Raw genomic sequence first — 18,829 nt, 5'->3', positions numbered from 1 at the left:
TCACGTCAGCCTGTCTCATTTAGCTTCTTCGTGACCCACAGCATCCACCTTTAGCCTCTGAGTCATCATTAAATCATCTTCATCTGAGTGGATGCCTGAAGGGCGGATCCTCGTCTCATTGCTGCTCACCTTTTTGGGTTTTCAACGCATCTTATTTGCAGCCTCAGTCCACCAAACTCCCAAGTGCTGATAATCTCTAAATGCAAGCCCAATGGATGTGCAGTGAAACAGTCATTTTGAATGCAAACGTGTGGAATAAGATTCTGTGTGATTTCCTATTCCCCATCTGAAAGGCTGCCCTTTGAAGGCAGCACCAATCCCCCCCCCCCCCCCCCCCCCGTGCAGATCTCCAGTGAGCAGGCTGTGGGTCGACCCTTGCAGGTGTACAGGTGTACGGACATTTGCCTACATTGTTTACCTGTGGTTTCCTCTGGGGGAGGAGCCAGGCTTTGCATTTCTTTTTGCCTCTGCGCATCACAGCAACCTGTTTCCTTCTATTGTTGTTGTTTCACCCTCTGTAGTTGTATATGTGACGGGTGATAGCAGCCAAGGGTAACTAATATTCATCAAACAACCTGTTTCTTGTGCATTAAAGACTCTGTAGCTGTCACGGTTCCACTCTTCAGCTCTCTGGGGCTTTCTTGCCCTTGATGCCCTCCTCTTCCGCCCACCACCTTCTCTCTATCCTCAGCTCCGTCTCTCTGGAATCGGAGTGATTTGTAAGTGCTAATAGCTTCGCTCTCTCTCCACGCTCTTTAGCTTTTTGTCCATTGATATTAGCCAAATGGAGCTAAATTATCCCATTCACAGTCCAGAGGATTTACCCTCTAAGAATCTCATATGTTGTAAATGTTGTTGACTGCTTTTGCACAGTGCCTTTAATTATGAATGCTTTATCATTATGCCATAGAAATAATTAATCAGTATAGACCTTCTCTGCTACAGCAATAAAATGGAACACAAAAAGACCATCAGCGCCCTTAAGACAAGAAGAAGGCAGACAAAGAAGAATTTGTTAGGGGAGGATCCTGTAAAGGAGGCCAACCCACCCCCTTCTAGCCGCTCGACAAAATAATACTCTCACAGAGGATGGAGAAGCACTTCATCAGCTGCAGCAGCAACTGGGTGGAGTAGAAGGGTCTCTTCATGTCTCCCCCTAAAGAAAACCCTGATTCCCCGGTCAGAATCCGTCCGATGGATTTTCTTTTTTTCCACCTTGCTCGTTCACAAGTGGGGCAACCAGCCTGCCGTTTGAGTACAGCGTAGCACAATGCATTTATGCAAACATCCAGCAAACAGGAAAAGAGCAGCGCTCCTTTTTCAAATCAGAGGTATTTTTTTAAGTTGAAGATCTGTGAAGCGAAACAAAGGCTTGAAGTCGTTTGTAAAATAAAACCCGCCAGGGAAAGCATCTGCTTCAGCGCCACATTTTCTCTGCGTGGATGCAAAATGGTGAAGAAAAGCCCCGATGAGTCGAAACAGAACCCCAGCGGGCCTGTCGTGATCTTCAGCATTATTTCCTTCTTTAGATGCAATACTGCCGTAAATCTGTCGCCAGCATCGCAGGAAAGACTCGTTCCCAGTCCAAGTCTCAGACAGAACATGCTGAACAAAGAGCAGCTGTCTTTGTTCAGATGGCCCAGGAGAGGGAGGGCTGAACAAGCAGGGATGAGGATGGAGGATGGGAAGAATCACAGACTCCTCACTTTTTAGTTTGAGCGCAGAAAAAGAGCAGAAGGGCAAAATTGACCCCATAAATCACATGCAATCACACAGTTAGGAGCTGCATGTGGTGAAACGCTACCCTGCCCACGAAGACTGGCCTAATGAGAGGCAGAAGTAATGTAATCTGTCTGTCTGTCTGTCTGTCTGTCTGCCCGATGGTGTAAATCCAATTAGGACAGGAATGAGCTTCTCAGCGGAGGTCTGTGCTCTCTGGGTGCTTTTCTAATTATTAATTATAATGAGATTTTAAAGTACCCAACGAAAGAAAGGCCACCCATTCCCTTCAGGTCTCCCTCCAAAGTCGCTCCTCTGAAATGCACGAATAGCGACTACCCAGAAGCTCCAGCTGGGAGACACAAATGTGCCATATTTTAGTCAAAGACATCACTAGACGACTCCTAAATATTATGAGCATATAATCAGAAACCATTTCACCATTTGGTCGTCATTTCAATTACTTCTCGATTCGTCACCATAAGAATAAAAATAGCATAGAACGCTAACAGTGACTGACGTTATGTACGTTGTCACTGTGGAGCACGAATGCCAACGAGCTGCAGATGTGGAACCTACGGGTGATTTAAACATGTAGAACCGACAGCTAGTCCATTATCTGAGGACAAAACGCGGGACATGTCCACTCAACTGGGAAGATATTCATGCTGGCTGTTGCCTTACGCATGTCACTAGTGCACTGTGCACACGTAGAGGTGGCGGTGTGAACAAACCAAAGGAGCCACAGAGACGGGAAGTTGTTGCTTGGCAACGCTTGTTTGAAAGCGGCTAGCATTAGCAGCAACATTAGTCACACGACAACGCCACGTCTTCACCGTGCTCCGTCTTCTCTAACTCTGAGCTCTGCACTGCACGGGTGCATAATTTAATACATTCAAAAACAGTCTGATTTAATTATGAGTTCATTCCAGCTGCGTCTGAAATGCGACGCGAGGAAAAGTGAAAACATTTGCAGTTCTCCTCATCCTTTATTAGACATCAATGATGTAAAAGCTGCTGATGTCACACATGTTAAGATTTTGGTTATTTTGTCTGTATGAGCTGAAAGGAAGGGGGAAAAGTTGATCAATTAAACTTATCAAGTTGCTATTTGTACTTTTCCGAACACTGGGAAGCTAAGATCAGCTACCTTTGTCAATTTTTTCTGAATAAGCAAATTAGTGCGAAGAACCACCTCCCAAAGTCACTCGCACACATTTGTTAGTTGCCTTTTAATTTGTGATTGAGCCTTAACAAACCGAGCGAGACCCAAATGAAAGCCGGTCCCGAAGAGCCTCGGCTAAATTGCTGTGCTCAGCGATGGGCTGCGGAGTGGCAGGCTCTAATGTGGACACTAATGCAAAGGGACATGTGCAACAGGACTCCGGACCTCATCGCCTCTGTGCCTATTAAGACCAATTTAGAAGAGCTTTTTCACACGATGCTCACCTTGACCCTTTGCAGCACAGCTGGATGTAAACAGAACTTTATATTTACAGAGTTAATGTGTTTCATAAAAACACAAACCTGACACACTGATGTGAAAAAGTCAGCGAAATTCACACATGCCAAGGACTCATGCTCAGCCCCCATTTAGCAATTTCCCCGCATGCATTATTCATGATTCATGATCAAGACTTGATCAAATAAGGGGCTGTGAAATGGATCTATCTCCTAAAGCCAGGTGAAGGCTACACGGGAAACAACACAAAGTACCACCTGTAAACTCTGTTGCAATCAAATAGCACCACCATGCAATAACTTGAACCTCACGGGGCTCATCATGTTCACTGAGTTGAGGCTGGAAGGTGCTGATTCATCACAGAGGGCATTTTCTGAGACTCGCTCTAGATTGCGTTGTTCTCTATTATATTGTCATTTTGCTTCCGTCTGTAGCAGATGACTTATTGGTTCCATTGATCATCTTAAACCCAAATTCAACCGTAGCAAACATGGTGGGGGGATAGTAAGGAGCACATTTAAATAGAATTGTTATCTCCACAGTGTGTGTGTGTGTGGGGGGGGGGGGGGGGGGGGCATCTGCAGTGCCTCCTATAGCAGAGGGTAACTTTTTTGATCACGACATTGCGTGCACAAAAACACTGCATCAGCAGCAGAACACAGTCAACGTGTCTGCATTCATTAAAGTTAAAATTGGATTTAATTAAGAAAATCAAATTAAAAGTGTGACATTTATTCTGGCTTAGAGGAAGAAAACAGAGGCATTAACATTTCATGGAAATCCATTTATGTGACTTCTCAGCATCCACTTTCTTTTCTTCCAACCTGCGTCCCATCGTTCCCTTTTTATGTACGTAGTATCTGACACGTCTTTGATCGAAAGCGCACTCTAGCACGAGGAATGGAAACTTCGCTCCTCAGCAGAGTGTAATGCAGCAAAATGATGGGAAGCGTTTTGAGAACGGTAAAACGGGGGGCAGGCATTCTGTGTGACTGGTTTTCCCAGATGGCCATGTGGAGGGAGCTGTGTGATCAGAGATCTAATAAACCGGTGGATATGCGGCATCGCTTTCCTGGGAGGGAGATGTTGCCATAGCAACCACACCACAAGCGCTGCAGGTTAATGGTGGGAAATTACAATTTGCTGGTGGCTAACTCGCACAAAGTGATGGCTGACTTGCCTTAAAGGCTTTAATGGTGGGAGAACAATGTCAATGGTTCCACATTACAGCTTATTTAATTCATTTTTTAACATGTTTTTCTTCAGATTAAACAGCAAACAAATGAGATATAGTTTGTGAGCTGCAGAGGTGCTGATGGTTGGCCTCTGTTTTCTCGACAGAGCTGGGCATGCGCTTCCCCTGTGCTTCAACTGGGCAGTAAAAGAGTTGAATCATTAATGTTAATCTCAGAGGCAGAAAGAAACAGGAGGAGCTCAGACGTTCACTCTGAGGATGATGAGGGAGAAGCCATTCATACCCAGAGGCTCAGAGGAAAAAGGGATTCTTCATAAAGGGAATATTTACAGTCTCTTTGTTTCATCTTTTGAAAGGCCCATTTTATGTGAAAGCAGCCAATTTAAGATCTATTTCAAAAGGTTTTGAACTTGAAATATAAAGAAAAACTGTTCTCCACCGTCATTGCTCCTCATTATACGATGCCCTGACCTAGAATCTACAGTCGCATTGGGTTCATTATTAGTGTGAGATTCAAGACTCCACAATCCCTCTCAGTTCATTTTTCAGGGTACGTCACATCTGACACCAAACTGGGAAAGCAGATCAATTCAGTAGCATGCTATCTCCCAGCAGTGAATTTAAAGTAAGCCTCAGAACTTTAAATATTCTGGTTACTTGGATTCAGATCTTTGATGCGTGGTCGATCTTATGTGTCTTTTACTTTTGTCAAAGTATTTTATTTTTTTAAATAATCCTGCCAACAGACAGACAAATGATTCGACCAAGAATTTTGATCCTAAATGGAACGACAACCTCGTGTTGATTTTCAATCAGGAATATATAAATTATAAAAATATAAATGCCAACTTGATTGGCATTGCTTGATTCCAGAATAAACAGCCAAACCCTGCAGATGACAGCCGGGCTTTCTTGTCTCAACAAAGGTGAGATCGCGTCCCTTCTCTGTAGCTGCAGTTTAGATGAGAAGCAGTGAAGCAGCTCCCAAAGCAGCAGCTCAGACACAAAGTGAAGAAACGTTGTCATATTCGCTGCTCCCCTTGGAGAGGAGGAGGAGAAGGAGGAGGAGGAGGAGGAGGAGGAGGAGGAAGAGGAGGAGGAGGAGGAGGAAGAGGAGGAGGAGGAGAGAGCATACAAACAAGTGCAGGTTTGAAAGGAGAGAAGTGTGTGCTTTCGAGTGTGACGCAGAGATTTGACGTTCCAGTGAAAGGAGTTTCCTGATTATTATGAGCTTTAATTATGAAGTAATTACTTTCCTATCGCGCGGGCTTTCTTTTTATGTGCTCCTCTGTCTCTTGTCCTGATTGGCTGTGAATGAACTTAATGCTGAGAGAATATAGTGACAATGAAACAGCAATAGAGGGACATTCAGACACCGTGAAGCGCCGACAGACCACGTGCTCCTCCTGCGGGGTTGGGACTGACGTCCCCGCGGGGTGAGGCTGGCTGATCACCACTGGCTGACGCGCTCCGGTCCAGCTGCCCTGCGCCAGGCGCGGCTGCTCGTCGGTGGAGGCTGTGCGCGGCGCGCTCGCGGTTTACCCTGCGAGGTCCGGAGCAGATATCAGCGCTTTGAACGGATCCTCTCCCGAACGCGGTTCTCTTCAGCACCGCGTCCCGTCTCGCATCCCCCCTGGAGCGTCCTCAGACCGTGCATGGAGCCTGCAGCAGTCTGACGCACGGAGGACGCAGCGCGTCGTGGGTGAGAGTGATGTGTGTTTATCTGGGTGCGTGTTTATTCATGTCTTCCAAGGATGAAACAAAAGGCATTGTTCCTCCGTAGCGTTAACAAAAAGAAAACGGAAAACGCGTCTATACTTATCGATGACTATTGATCAGCGTTAATCCATGTGCGCTTTGGCTCAGAGTTGTGTCGGCTTTTCAAGGGCATCGTGCGCTGCAGTCTATACGTGTGCACGCTGTGTGATTATTATGATCACTTATCGCATCTCAATAATTGATCAACGTGAGCTGATAGGCGATAAGAGTTTAGAAGCCATGAAACAGGAATAATACGCTCTGCAAATGTCAGCATTTATCCTCATGCACGGTTTCATGCCATTAAAGCCAGAGATTGCTGTCAGAGGGATCGATATTGTTGTATTTCGCTGCACTTTGATCGCTGTGATAGCGGCGTCCACAAACTGCAGCATCACTTGCCCGTGCAAGCTGCAGGCTTCCTGTTGTTTCACCGAGCCGGCCTGCCGGGTGAGGAAGCATCTTTAGTGAGCGCTGCTGCTGGGCGGCCAACACAACAAAGGAATCATTATTATCAAGGTGTTCAGGTCGATACACACGTCAGGACAAGATGATCATATTTTATTTTCCATTTGTTGCAGGTCTTCTCAATGTAATTGATTTTGTCTTGGGAGTTAGACAATTGTCACCCGATGAGCCAATGCAGGAGAGTTTAGGAGCCCACGGTACCCCCCCCAATCTTGACGATGCATAGTGATGCGTGTCCTCAGCTGGTAATGGGGAGCGTGAGAACCTCCCGGAACAAAGACTCCTCCTGGGCTGTCTATTGTGAACCATAGGGCCTAACTCTGCAACAGGTGCTGCAGCTTGACCTTCTGACCTTGTGAGAAGGCTAACACGGAAACACGCCGGTCACTGAGAGGTTTTGTCGCGTGATGTTATTGCTGACTCACCTGTTTTTTCCTCATTGCAAGTGAAAAATAATTTTGTCTTATTCCTTTGTGCACTGCCTCACAATGCAAGAGGAAATAATCCTCCATCTTAGACTCTGCGTTGCACTTAGTGTATTCGGAGTTGTGTAAATGTAAATGTATTGTTAAAATAAAAAATAACGTAGGGGTCCATTCACCGTAATTAATTTAATAAGAAAAGTCAGTTTTACTCATGCAGGTTCCTCTTTGTTGACCTGATTGGAGACTTTGGCTTTGTCAGCGATGAGTGATTGATGCTCCGGTGACAACATGGGGAGCGATGGGGCAGGAATGGGAAAGGAAACTATAAACTATGTGAAGATCTATCTCAGTTCCACAGGACAATAAAAATGATCCTGCTGCTTGATCAGTTCGAGCTGCTCTCTGAACCGTTTGACAAGGAGTCTCGTTCGTCTCCTCGACTTGGTTCTCCTCAAAGTTCTGGATGTGTTTAACCGACTTCAAGTAAATCAATTCCCTTCTTCTGCTTCCATCTCCAGTTTCCTGGACGACCCTTCAACCATACCCAGTTAAATATAACGGCATGCACATTTTAACAGCATCTGGAGTAAACGGTGCATACGTCTGCAGCATGCTTTCATCGAAGTCTTTTGATTTCCTCACTTTCTCTTCAGCCCTGTTGTGTTTTCCGTTCAGCAGCTTCCTCCCGGGACCTTCTAATTGAAGCAGAGCTCTCAATCCTCGCCTCCTTTACTTGCGCTCTTCTCCCTGAGTGGACAGGCATCCTTCTTCTCCTCAGTTCTTCACCGCTGCAATCAGCAGCTGCTCCCAAGCCCTGTGTGGTGTGAAGCGAGGCGCCTGCATACTAATGGAGCAGGAACAGGATGTCTCTCAGGCCACGGAGGAAACATCAGGCAGCAGGACTCAGATTCTGGATTGGTCTTGAAAAACTGCGGCACAGATTTGGATATATGAGAAAGTGGTTTATTGAACTCTGGTGAATCTGATCACGTGCACGTGATATGAGTGTGAGCTTTTTGCCACGTGGTTCTGCCACCTTTCCGTACCGGTGGTGACGCTTTCTGCATATTCTTTCAAAGAAGTGTTGAAACTAGTAGCTGTTTTCTCACGTGTCCTCGTCTGGTTGCTAAACAGACGCGCCGCTGGCATAGCCGTTGCTAAGGTGACGGCATGTCTGAGCCTGTTGTGCAGCAACTGATTTAGACACACGGCTTACATTTTGCACCCAGCGAAACGTGCCACAGGAGTTGAAGGCAAAGCTTAATAACCTGCTATTAAAAAAGGATGATGTCGGTGAGACAGGAAGTGTAATATCACTATTGGAAAGTGTAAAAAACAAATAGTTCTATTTAGTCAAACCTCAAATATGAATATAAATGAATCCATTTTCTTGTAGACGAGACGATCTCAGTTGTCTCGTCTACAGACACTTTATGCATCTTGCGGGTCATGGGTGTCGCTGGAGGCGGGGTACACCCGAACAAACATTTCATACGGTCCCCCTGCATCTGCGTTCCTGCAGTTACTCTGATTATCTTCGTTGCTCCCAGGCGTGTCCAGATGCTGTCGTGTCTCATAAAAGCATTAATGAAGCAGACAAAGCTAATCATGTCCCACAATCACATCTTCCTGTCTCGCTTTGAACCTCAGCGACAGTGATCCTCGTTTTAAAGGTTTATGGAAAGCCCACTGGAAATAGCAGCTACTGTCGACGTATATTCCTCAACGTGTGAGTAGATTTAAAACCTCATGAGGATTGGGTGTGCAGAGAGAATAAACCCCTCCTGCTGCAGGCTTCAGTTCCGACAGTCAGATGGATTATGCCAAGATGTTCAGGGACTTTTGCGCCTCCTTCCAGCCATCTGTATATGAGAGCTGAATACGAATGGTGAACAGGATTTATATTCTGTGGTGCTGTGAGGTGCGTTCTATCTAGACCCATATGTATGCATGCATTTTCAAATGATCCCTCTTGTGTAATTGGTCACTTCAGATCAGATTAGATTATCAGGATGCAGGCATCCATCCTGGTTTGCTTTGACGTCTCAAAGCTGACATTCAGCTTTTGTTTGATTCCATCTAGCGAACGACAAACATGCATGCAAACACAACCGAATGAATTCATGCACTGTTGTTTCAAACGGTGAGATCTGCTGGTAGAAGTAGGTTGAAGTAGAAAACGTTGAGAGAGAGACAACTTTTTCTCAGGCCCAAAGATCCACCCACACACAAAATGTCATCAAAACCTGTCAGCAACTTTTGAGAGAAACCAACACACAACATCCTACGACTCGCACTGGCATAGGGAGAGTGGCAACGGCAAACCTTTTCAGTTGAGCTGGTCTGTGGCCAGTAATAAATATTTGTTTGTGTACTGGGTGGCTTGTAAATATACAATATATTTGTTTACTGCAGTGATTATGAACCAAGTCCTCCTGTACCAATATCAGCATGTTTCCGAGTGATTGCTAAATCAAAGTGATAACACAACATTATGCGTAGATGTATTATAGGATACATCTTCTATCATATTTGTAGCTGCTGATGTCATTTGGCTTTATTAGGTCTGTGTCTGACATTCCTACAAAGGATTCCTGAATCCTAAATCACCCTCCGTTTCAGTGGTTCATATCCCTTTACTCAATTGGCTGTCTCGCAGCGGCTAATCAATTATTGGTTGATGGATTGAGATGATTATCTCGTGATGTTGCCTTATTGGTCCTCGTCACCTGCCGTATGGCCTTGTTCATTCATTTGCCAGATGCGGAAGTGATTGAGTAGGGATGAATATTAATGCGTTTCATCAATATGTTGATTTCAGTGTTGTGCTGTTTGTTACACTCCTTAGACTTAGATAATTTGTGAATTTTAAGTGATAAAATCCACCATATTTTATACTTCTCATCTTAGTCTGAGCAAACTTAATTGAGTACGTTGCCCAAACATCAGTCACCAGCTTTAAATTCCGCGTCACACATGTATGACTTCCTCCCGGCGGCTTTGATCATAAGCAGCGAGTGATTAACCGTCGAGAGCCCACGCTCACTTTTCATTAAGCTCGTTGTGTAACGGGCTCACAGCCGGAGCCGCCGGCGGTACCGACCACACACACTTCAAGAGGATCACTGACGCCAAGCTGGGATGAAGATCATCAAGGCGTGTCGTAATCTTTGAGAAGGCAAACACAACACAACATGCAAGCAGTGCCGATATCGCCGTCATCATGGCTATTTTATATACCCACACAAAAATAACTGCTACTCTTTTATTTAAAAATACAGAAGTGACTTTTTCTGAATGTTCGAGTTCTTTCCAAATTGTGTCTGGCTGCGGAGGAGCTTGTTAAAAGGGAGGAAGGACATGCATTTAATTTAATTTAACATTTCTCCTCTTCTGCTTTTACTTCTTTTTAAAGCTACACTCTGAAGACAAAGTGACCAGATGATCCTCTGAGGCCTGGGATCTCCTCTCGGGGAGCTGCCTACAGCGTCTACCTAAGAGCAAAGCAGAAGGATGCTCGGGAATCTTCCCTCCGATCTTTCCCCGGAACACTGCCTCTAATTTAAGCCTCGTGTGAGCAGGGAGAGCAGACAGCATGACGCTCAGCTCACCTTGGTCTCTTCTGTTCTGGCTGCGAGTAGCTTTGCTTCTTACCTGTCTGTCACCCATACGTGGCAAAGATTGTCCACGTTTGTGTGTGTGTGAGATCCGCCCATGGTTCACACCTCGGTCCACCTACAGGGAGGCGAGCACAGTGGACTGCAATGACTTGAGGCTTGCACACATCCCGACCAACCTTTCCACAGACACACAGGTGTTACTGCTCCAAAGCAATGCTATCGCTCACACCCGTGGAGAACTGGAGGCACTATTCAACCTGACTGAGTTGGACCTATCCCAGAACAACTTCAGCACCGTGGAGGCCGTTGGCCTCGCAGGCATGAACCAGCTGACCACCCTGCATCTAGAGGAGAACCAGATCAGCCAGCTGCCAGACCACTGCCTTGGAAAGCTGTCAAACCTCCAAGAACTCTACATCAACCACAACCAGATAAGCTCCATCTCCCCTCGTGCATTTGCAGGATTGCACAGCTTGCTGCGCCTTCACCTTAACTCCAACAGGCTCCGTGTCATAGACAGTCGCTGGTTTGAAGAAACACCTAACCTCGAGATCCTCATGATTGGCGAGAACCCAGTATTTGGCCTGCTAGACATGAGCTTTAAGCCTCTTGGAAAACTAAGAAGTCTGGTTTTGGCTGGCATGGATCTCACTGATGTTCCAGCAAATGCGTTTGTCGGTTTGGATAACCTTGAAAGCATTTCTTTCTATGATAACAAATTGGTGAAAATCCCTCAACTGTCCCTTCAAAAAGTTCACAATCTGAAATTTTTGGATTTAAACAAAAATCCAGTTCACAAAATCCAGGAAGGGGATTTTCGGAACATGTTACACCTGAAGGAGCTGGGCGTCAACAGCATGATGGAGTTGGTGTCGATTGACCGCTATGCTCTGGACAACCTACCAGAATTGACGAAGCTGGAAGTCACCAACAATCCGAAATTGTCTTACGTCCACAGGTTGGCTTTTCGGGACATGCCTTCCTTGGAGAGCTTGATGCTCAACAACAATGCCCTCACTGCCCTTCACCAGCACACTGTGGACGTGCTGCCTAATCTGCGGGAGATCAGTCTGCACAGCAACCCACTGCGCTGCGACTGTGTCATTCAGTGGATGAGTTCCAACAGGACCACGGTGCGCTTCATGGAGCCCCTGGCCATGCTGTGCATGTCACCATCAGAACTCAAAGGCCAGCGTGTTCGAGGGCTGGGGCTGCTGGAGGCTCCAGAGCAATGCCTCCCCCTCATATGCCACAACACCTTTCCCAATCACTTGGACCTGGAGCTGGACACGAGTGTCAGTCTTGACTGCAGGGCCATGGCCGAGCCGGAGCCTGAGATCTACTGGGTGACTCCTCTAGGGACCAAAATCACCCTCGACACGGTGTCTGAGCGGTACCACCTGAGCAGAGAAGGAACCCTGCGCCTGTCTCGTGTTCAGGTGAGGGATTCTGGCCATTACACTTGTGTGGCCCAGAACACCGAAGGCGCCGACACGTGGGTTGCCACCGTCCGCGTAAATGGAACCCTCCTCGACAGCACCCAGGTGATGAAAATCTCTGTCAAGCAGACGGAGTCACGCTCGATCCTCGTCTCCTGGAAGATCAATTCGAACGTCATGTCTTCCAACCTGAAGTGGGCCTCGGCCACCATGAAGATCGATAATCCGCACATCACCTACACGGCTCGCGTCCCTGTAGACGTCCACGAGTACAACCTCACGCACCTTCAACCGGCCACCGAATACGAGATATGCCTCACGGTCTCCAACGTCCACCTGCAGACGCATAAGTCTTGTGTTAACGTGACAACGCGTGGCGCCACCTTTGCCCTGGACCTGTCCGACCAGCATCCGAGTGTGGCTGTGCTGGCTGTCATGGCGACCATGTTGGCCTTCCTCAGTCTCGCCACTGTGGGTGTCTGCTTGGCTCGCAGATGGAAGAGAAAGAACTACCATCACTCGCTGAAGAACTATATGCTGAAGACTTCCTCCATCCCCCTGAACGAGCTGTACCCTCCGCTCATCAACTTGTGGGAGGCGGAGGGCGAGAAGGACAAAGATGGCAGCACAGAGGGAAAACCCTCTCCCGTCGACACCACGCGTAGTTATTACGTGTGGTGAGCACCGCTCCGGCAGAACAAAAGCAGGATGTTTTGCCATTTTAGCGCAGAATTCAAATGTGTTTTGTATTCTGAGCGTCGCTAACCAGAGGCAGGATTTCTATTAGTATCGCGCATCGCCTTCGTTTTCTTCTCTCTTGTAATTGATTTGAACTCTCCAGGATAGCAGCTGCGTTTTGCCTTCTTGTCGTCTTAGTTACTCTGCTCTCCTCATTGTGGCATATTTTTGGCTCATTATCCTTTGGGTTGGTAAAAGCAGCAGCAGCGGCCGACGATCTTCTTGCATTCGAAATCAGTGTTTCTCCTCTCTTTTGTAAAACAGGTCAACTGTTGTGCACCGTTAGAAAACGGAGTATAAACTCCAGGTTTAAACTGACAGCCGAGTGTAGAATTATTCAACCGTCTACTGAATATTAGCAATTGTGCAGTAACGTTGTATCAACTATACCTTTGAACTTTATTATTTAATTTGTATGACATAGAATTTGTTTGCCACTTGATATGAAATTAACACTAGGAATACAAATGCTTGTTAAAACACTAGATTTATTTTTTACCAAGTTGGACTGGAAACATATTGATCCTTTGTGTGTTCAATCCTTTATTTTGTTATTTGTTTAGCTTATTTCCACATGAAATATGTATGCTGATGTAGGTGAAATAAAGTTTTTGGGTTCTTTTGCAGACATTTTCTTTACCCTATTGTAATCCTAGAGCTATCGTGGCATCTCGACAGGCACGCTCACTTCCTGGGAACACGTGGTTTCATATGGATTTTAAATTGCATGTCTTAAGTCCATCTCCGTCCAAAATGTACCGAGTCAGCGTTACTCCATCACAACACCCAGAACCAATCATACAGAGCTGTGTCAGCTTAATATGCAAGCACATACATACACACAGGAAAGAGACACACAAATACTTTGACATGTGCTGCCCCCTAGTGCACACTGCAACTAAAACATGTTTCTTTTTGCTCATTGAGGTCACTAATTAAACTTACTAATAGCAAAGGTAGTTAGTCGCTAATGTTTAGCATCAACTAAAGACTTCAGTTTATCCCTTTGAATCACATGAAGAGAGATAAAAGCCACTTGTGCATTTTATTTTATTACAGCTGCTTAGAAAAATAAGAGAGAAAAAACAACAGCAATATTTTGTATTCCCAAATGTCAGATTTGTCAGTGTTCTCAAATGCATTCATTCATCCTCCGGACCGCCTCTTCCGTTACCGGGCCCAGCTGGAGCCTATCCCAACAACCATTTTACAATATTTTTAAAGCAAGCATTTGAACTCTTCATCTGGATCTCAGCTCCACAAAAAATATCTGTTTACAAAGATTTCTGTGACATTTAAAATGAGTACACTAAAAATAGCCATTTCAGGGCAAACAAACAGACACGATGACTTGAAAAATGAACCCTGACCCTCTACAGCTGTTTATTTATTTATTTATTTATTATTATTATTAATGTGGAAGTTTAAAAATGTATAAATCTGGAAAACAAGACATCTCCAATATCTCTTGTTCAAATTGCTCATCAGTTGCACGGAGATTAACAAGCATCTGGAAGAAGAGTGTTCAAGATAAGCAGATCGCATCACTGATCCTGAGACACACAGCGGAAACCAAGATTAGAGGCAGAGCTGTCTGGAGTGTTCTGGCTCCGGGCTGCACATCTGTATCTGTAACAATAGGACTGGAGAAATATATTCAGCATTAGAAACTCCTTTCCGCTCTCCTGCAGAGCGACCACACCCCGGCTGGGCCACGCGTTCACCCATCCTGCACCCGGTCGATTTGTGCACGCCTGATTGATGTCCTGCCCCGCCTCACATGGTTTATTCACATGAAAACAAAACCTTTTTTTTTTTGCATGCAATTAGTTACATTTCCATGGCAACCAATGTGGGTGTCAAGCAAAATAGAAGGTCACCAGTGGCATTGCAGAAAGCGTGAATGCACCATATGGGTTGGCACAAGTTCGCTTGTCGTCTTTAAGTTTGTTAAATCCAGAACAAAAACATCCAGCGAACAAGAATGTGAGAGACTCGCCACAGCAGAGCTTTAACTTCACTCAAGGCTGCATTTTCCCTTTCTAATAATCACTTGAAGAGTAATAAGTTGCCCCCCCCCTGCTCATTGTAGAATGCTGATGTCAGAGCTATTGTCTGGATTCAATAGTTGCCATAAAACAGATTTGCGCCGCTAGCAATACGTTTTCTTTTCGCTGTTGCTCACTGCCTACAGAATGTCAAGCGTCAGATTTAACTCGAATGCTCAACGATCAGCAGGGATCAATAAAGCATTGATTAGCACAGAAGTGAGGCGATCGCCTCCTTTACCTTGTGGCACATGTATGACCCGCCCTTCTTCACCTTGTCTGTTCCTGATGGAGGGCCAATCTGAACGAGACAAAATGATCAGGTGACAAAGCAAGGAACAAACCTGTGGAACTTCAACGCTGACTAATATAAATATTTTACTGGGTTCTGTTGCTCGTCTGTGGTGTGATGCACAGTCCACCAATCTGAGGTCCACTCCCACACGTTCCCCGCCATGTCAAACAGACCGAAACCGTTGGCAGGAAAGGCCTTGGCCTGTAAGGAGCGAGTAGGATTAGGACCACTAGGATGCCCTGCTGGACAGCGTGGAGGGCGTGGCAGCGCGTTGGCTGGATGCACCAGTGTGTGTTTACTGGCTTAATAAGCCTTTCTCTCATTGGTATCAGCATAAGCTCTCCAGCTTTCCCTCCGAGCCTTACCGGCGAGGTTGTGACGTAGCCATCTTCTGCAGAGTTATGTTTGGGGAAATCCCCTTGCCAAAGGTTGGCATAGTGTTGCCCGTTAGGGTTCAGCTTGTTTCCCCAGGGGTAAAGCCTAAAAGCAGGGGCAAGTATGTCAGGAAACAAACACGGCATACGCCAGATGAGGGTCTCTGACGCATAAAGAGGAAATACCAGACCTGTCTTTAAGGCCGCCTCTGCAGGCATACTCCCACTCAGCCTCTGTGGGAAGTCTCTTATGGAAATAGGAGCAGTAAGCGACAGCATCTGCCCAGGACACATGAACAACTGGATGGTCCAGCCTGCGAAAGACCCCCCAACAAGGCTTTAATTAACTACCGAGCCTGCACTCGGCCGATCGTGTTGCTTTCGCTGTAGGACGTAACCAGAAAATTAGGTTTTGATCGTTTGGAAGACAGTCCGGGGTTTTTGTTTGGCCCCTTCTCTAAGCTAAGTTAACGACAACATGAGGTTGCAGCTCTGTTTGCCTTCTGCACAGAGAATGTGATTTTACAGACTGTGACTTTAGAATCTAGAGCCCCTTCTCCTCCAGCGGACGTGGAATCCCTTTCATGGCCAGTGTGGAGAGGACATTACTTCAAGACAATCTTGTGTAGATGATTCATTTCAGATGCAAAATAAAAGCTTCTGGGTTAACAGGGAAAGCACGAGTTTAAGATGTGCTAAATCCTTTATATACTTCCCTTTAATAGTAAGCCATATTTTGGAGTAAGAAGAGTTTTTATACCTCTCTGTGATGTCGGAGTCTGGACCGTACGGCTGCCTCCAATTTGCTCCTTTGACTGGCAGCCACCAGGGGGCAGCAGCAACCTGACATAAACAGTGACAGTGGGAGGGGGGGGGGGGGTCACTAATTGATACTGTGCTTTTACAATCGTCATCACATGCACACTTCTGGTTCCCCTACAGTGAAAACAATGTAAAGACGTTAAGGATGTTTCCAGTATTGCCGTTTCCACGGTGACTGCACGCCGCCTTCTCGGCCGTGATTGGGCTGCACATGACAGCTGAGATGAAACAGTAAATTCCCGGCTGTCTGGCTTTCGTCTGTGAGAGGCCTGCTGCGATCAGAGCTCTAAGAAGCAATCTGTGAACAGTGGAAGCGAAAAATATGTGCGACTGGTACTTTGAAGATTTCTGGAAAAAGGCTTGGTGCACACGTACCCTGAAGACGTTTTATTTTAATGTCTACTTTATCATAAGGCAAAAGGACAACACTATAAAAAAATGCATTTTTTAAATTCCCATGCCGTCTCCGTGGTCTCCATGCGTCTGAAATCTTTCTAGAGGACTCCAAAAGGCAGAGACTGATCGTGGCACCGACCATGCCTCACACAGGTGTGGCACCAAACAACGAGCTGCAAAGGTAGAGCAACTTCTGAAATGTCTGACTTACTGCTTGGGTGATTTGGGCTTTGACACTCTGGCTCAATAGTTCTTCAAATACAAACGAATCCCCAAATTTCTCCGCCTAAGACCAGGAGGGGAGAAAACAACAACAACAACAACCTGTGAGCAAAGAAGATACGCAACGAACACGACGTTCAGATAACCTCCGGCACGGAGCCACACCTCGGTAATGTACCCTGAGACGTTAGCGAAGCTCTGGAACTGCTGGTTGGTGACTTCCTTGATGTCCATGTAGAATGAGTCCACTTGCACCAGCCTCTGGGGGCCCTCGCCGTCTGCTGGGATACCTGGGCTATCTGTTCCCATGAGGAACTCTCCTCCAGAGATCAGCACCATCTGCATGGACAATGAGGTTCTGTTAGCAGGATGTGAACTATCACGCACGATGTCTTCTGGTTCTGATCCAGAATGAGGTCAGGAATGTATTTTTTTGAATTTTAACATTGAAAACTCCATTTATGGATTCAAAAATGAGTAAAAAAAATAATCCGATTCAGTTTTACTTTTCATGGTTGGTGTGTTAAGATACCAAGAACAATTTAGAACCTTTTGACGATGATCCGGATCAACATCTGGATCCAGGAACTTTTAAATACACGACCGGGTTATTTATTTATTGCGCTTTCAGATTGCTTTTTGAGTTACACCTATAAAAGGTTATTCTAAATCAGGCTCATGTGATCGATAACAGTCAGCAGCCTCTGAACTGGATCCGGTCTCAGGACCGGATCCCGTCTTCCTACCTGGCGCAGCGCTTCCCTCTCGTGTCCCGGGGCCCCCGGGGGCCTCTCGGCCGGCTGCGCTGCGGCCGTCCAGCCCTCCGGGGGCTCCAGAGCAGCGGCTCGCTTCGGGCTCCCGCAGCCGCAGCTCGCCGCTCCCTGCGGGCCGTCGGGTCCCGCCTCAGCCCCGCACGAATCCCGAACGCACATCGCGTTAGTTACACAACAAAAGAAAACGAACGAAGCACATCCGCGCAGCATTGCTGCAGGACACGTCTCAGAACGTCATGTTGTCGACGCGCTCACTTCCGCAAAGTCACGTGGGCGGTCAGCTGGTCGGTTAACCCTTTCCCTCCACGCTTGTTTTTGTTTAGAACCGGGACATTCTTTTGGGCTGTAAACATCTTGTTGTTTAAATTCAACATGAGCCAGTGACGTAGATGATGACGCAATTATTCAAACAAACCAACCAGCAAAGCGGAAAAAACATTTTCCATCGCAAATCAAGGCTTCCCGCTGAAGGCGGTGAGACATGAAGGGTTGTCCTTGGAGGAGGAGGAGGAGGAGGAGGAGGAGGAGGAGGAGGAGGAGGAGGAGGAGGAGGAGGAGGAGGAGGAGGAGGAGGAGGAGGAGGGGGGGAGGAGGAGAAGAGGAGGCGGAGGAGCGGAGGAGAAGAGGAGAAGAGGAGTCGGGGTGCTCCGTGCCGCCGGACCCGCAGAACCCACGCAGCTGTCAAAGGGACCGGATCAGAGCCGCGGTGGACCGGAGAGGAGGGACAGTCATGTCTTAGCCGACCCCGAGGACGCGTCGCGCACGAGCCTTTACGCCTAACGGGGGTAAAGTTACGCGCACAACTTTCACAGCTCCTCTCCTTAAAAGGAGTTCACACGTCACGACCGGCGGCTGTGATGCGTTCACGATGACAGAAACAAACACGCAAACAAACAACGCGCGTTCCTTTATTGGGCTTTAATTGCCGGCTGAACAGGAGCAGCGAACGGCCGGTCGAGCGGAGCCGCGGTTCACGTCCCGTTGGATCGAGTCGACGCCGGAAGCTCCCGGTGGACCTGCAGACGACGAGCTGCTGCAGGTGCGAAACCCGCAGCTCCCAATCATGAACGATCCG

At 46.8% G+C, this 18,829-nt stretch overlaps 2 protein-coding genes across 2 annotated transcripts; one reads left to right on the top strand and one right to left on the bottom strand.

The window, feature by feature from the left end:
• Nucleotides 1-11,240: 11,240 nt before the first annotated feature.
• On the top strand, nt 11,241-12,767 carry LOC137898214 (leucine-rich repeat neuronal protein 1-like). The gene has a single exon (XM_068742225.1). The coding sequence runs from the start codon at nt 11,241-11,243 to the stop codon at nt 12,765-12,767; it is 1,527 nt and encodes a 508-aa protein (XP_068598326.1).
• A 1,094-nt stretch (nt 12,768-13,861) lies between these two features.
• On the bottom strand, nt 13,862-17,921 carry LOC137898217 (formylglycine-generating enzyme-like). Its single transcript, XM_068742227.1, has 9 exons — nt 17,728-17,921; nt 17,147-17,320; nt 16,971-17,045; nt 16,302-16,384; nt 15,733-15,855; nt 15,533-15,647; nt 15,255-15,368; nt 15,114-15,173; nt 13,862-14,467 (listed from the first exon to the last, which is right to left on the bottom strand). The coding sequence occupies exons 1-9, from the start codon at nt 17,911-17,913 to the stop codon at nt 14,369-14,371; spliced, it is 1,029 nt and encodes a 342-aa protein (XP_068598328.1). The 5' UTR covers nt 17,914-17,921; the 3' UTR covers nt 13,862-14,368.
• Between the last annotated feature and the right edge of the window lie 908 nt (nt 17,922-18,829).

Source organism: Brachionichthys hirsutus, chromosome 8 (assembly GCF_040956055.1).
Source record: "Brachionichthys hirsutus isolate HB-005 chromosome 8, CSIRO-AGI_Bhir_v1, whole genome shotgun sequence".
NCBI classification, from domain to species: domain Eukaryota; kingdom Metazoa; phylum Chordata; class Actinopteri; order Lophiiformes; family Brachionichthyidae; genus Brachionichthys; species Brachionichthys hirsutus.
The sequence above is the reverse complement of the archived record's forward strand: the minus strand, read 5'-3'. Positions and strand labels throughout refer to the sequence as shown.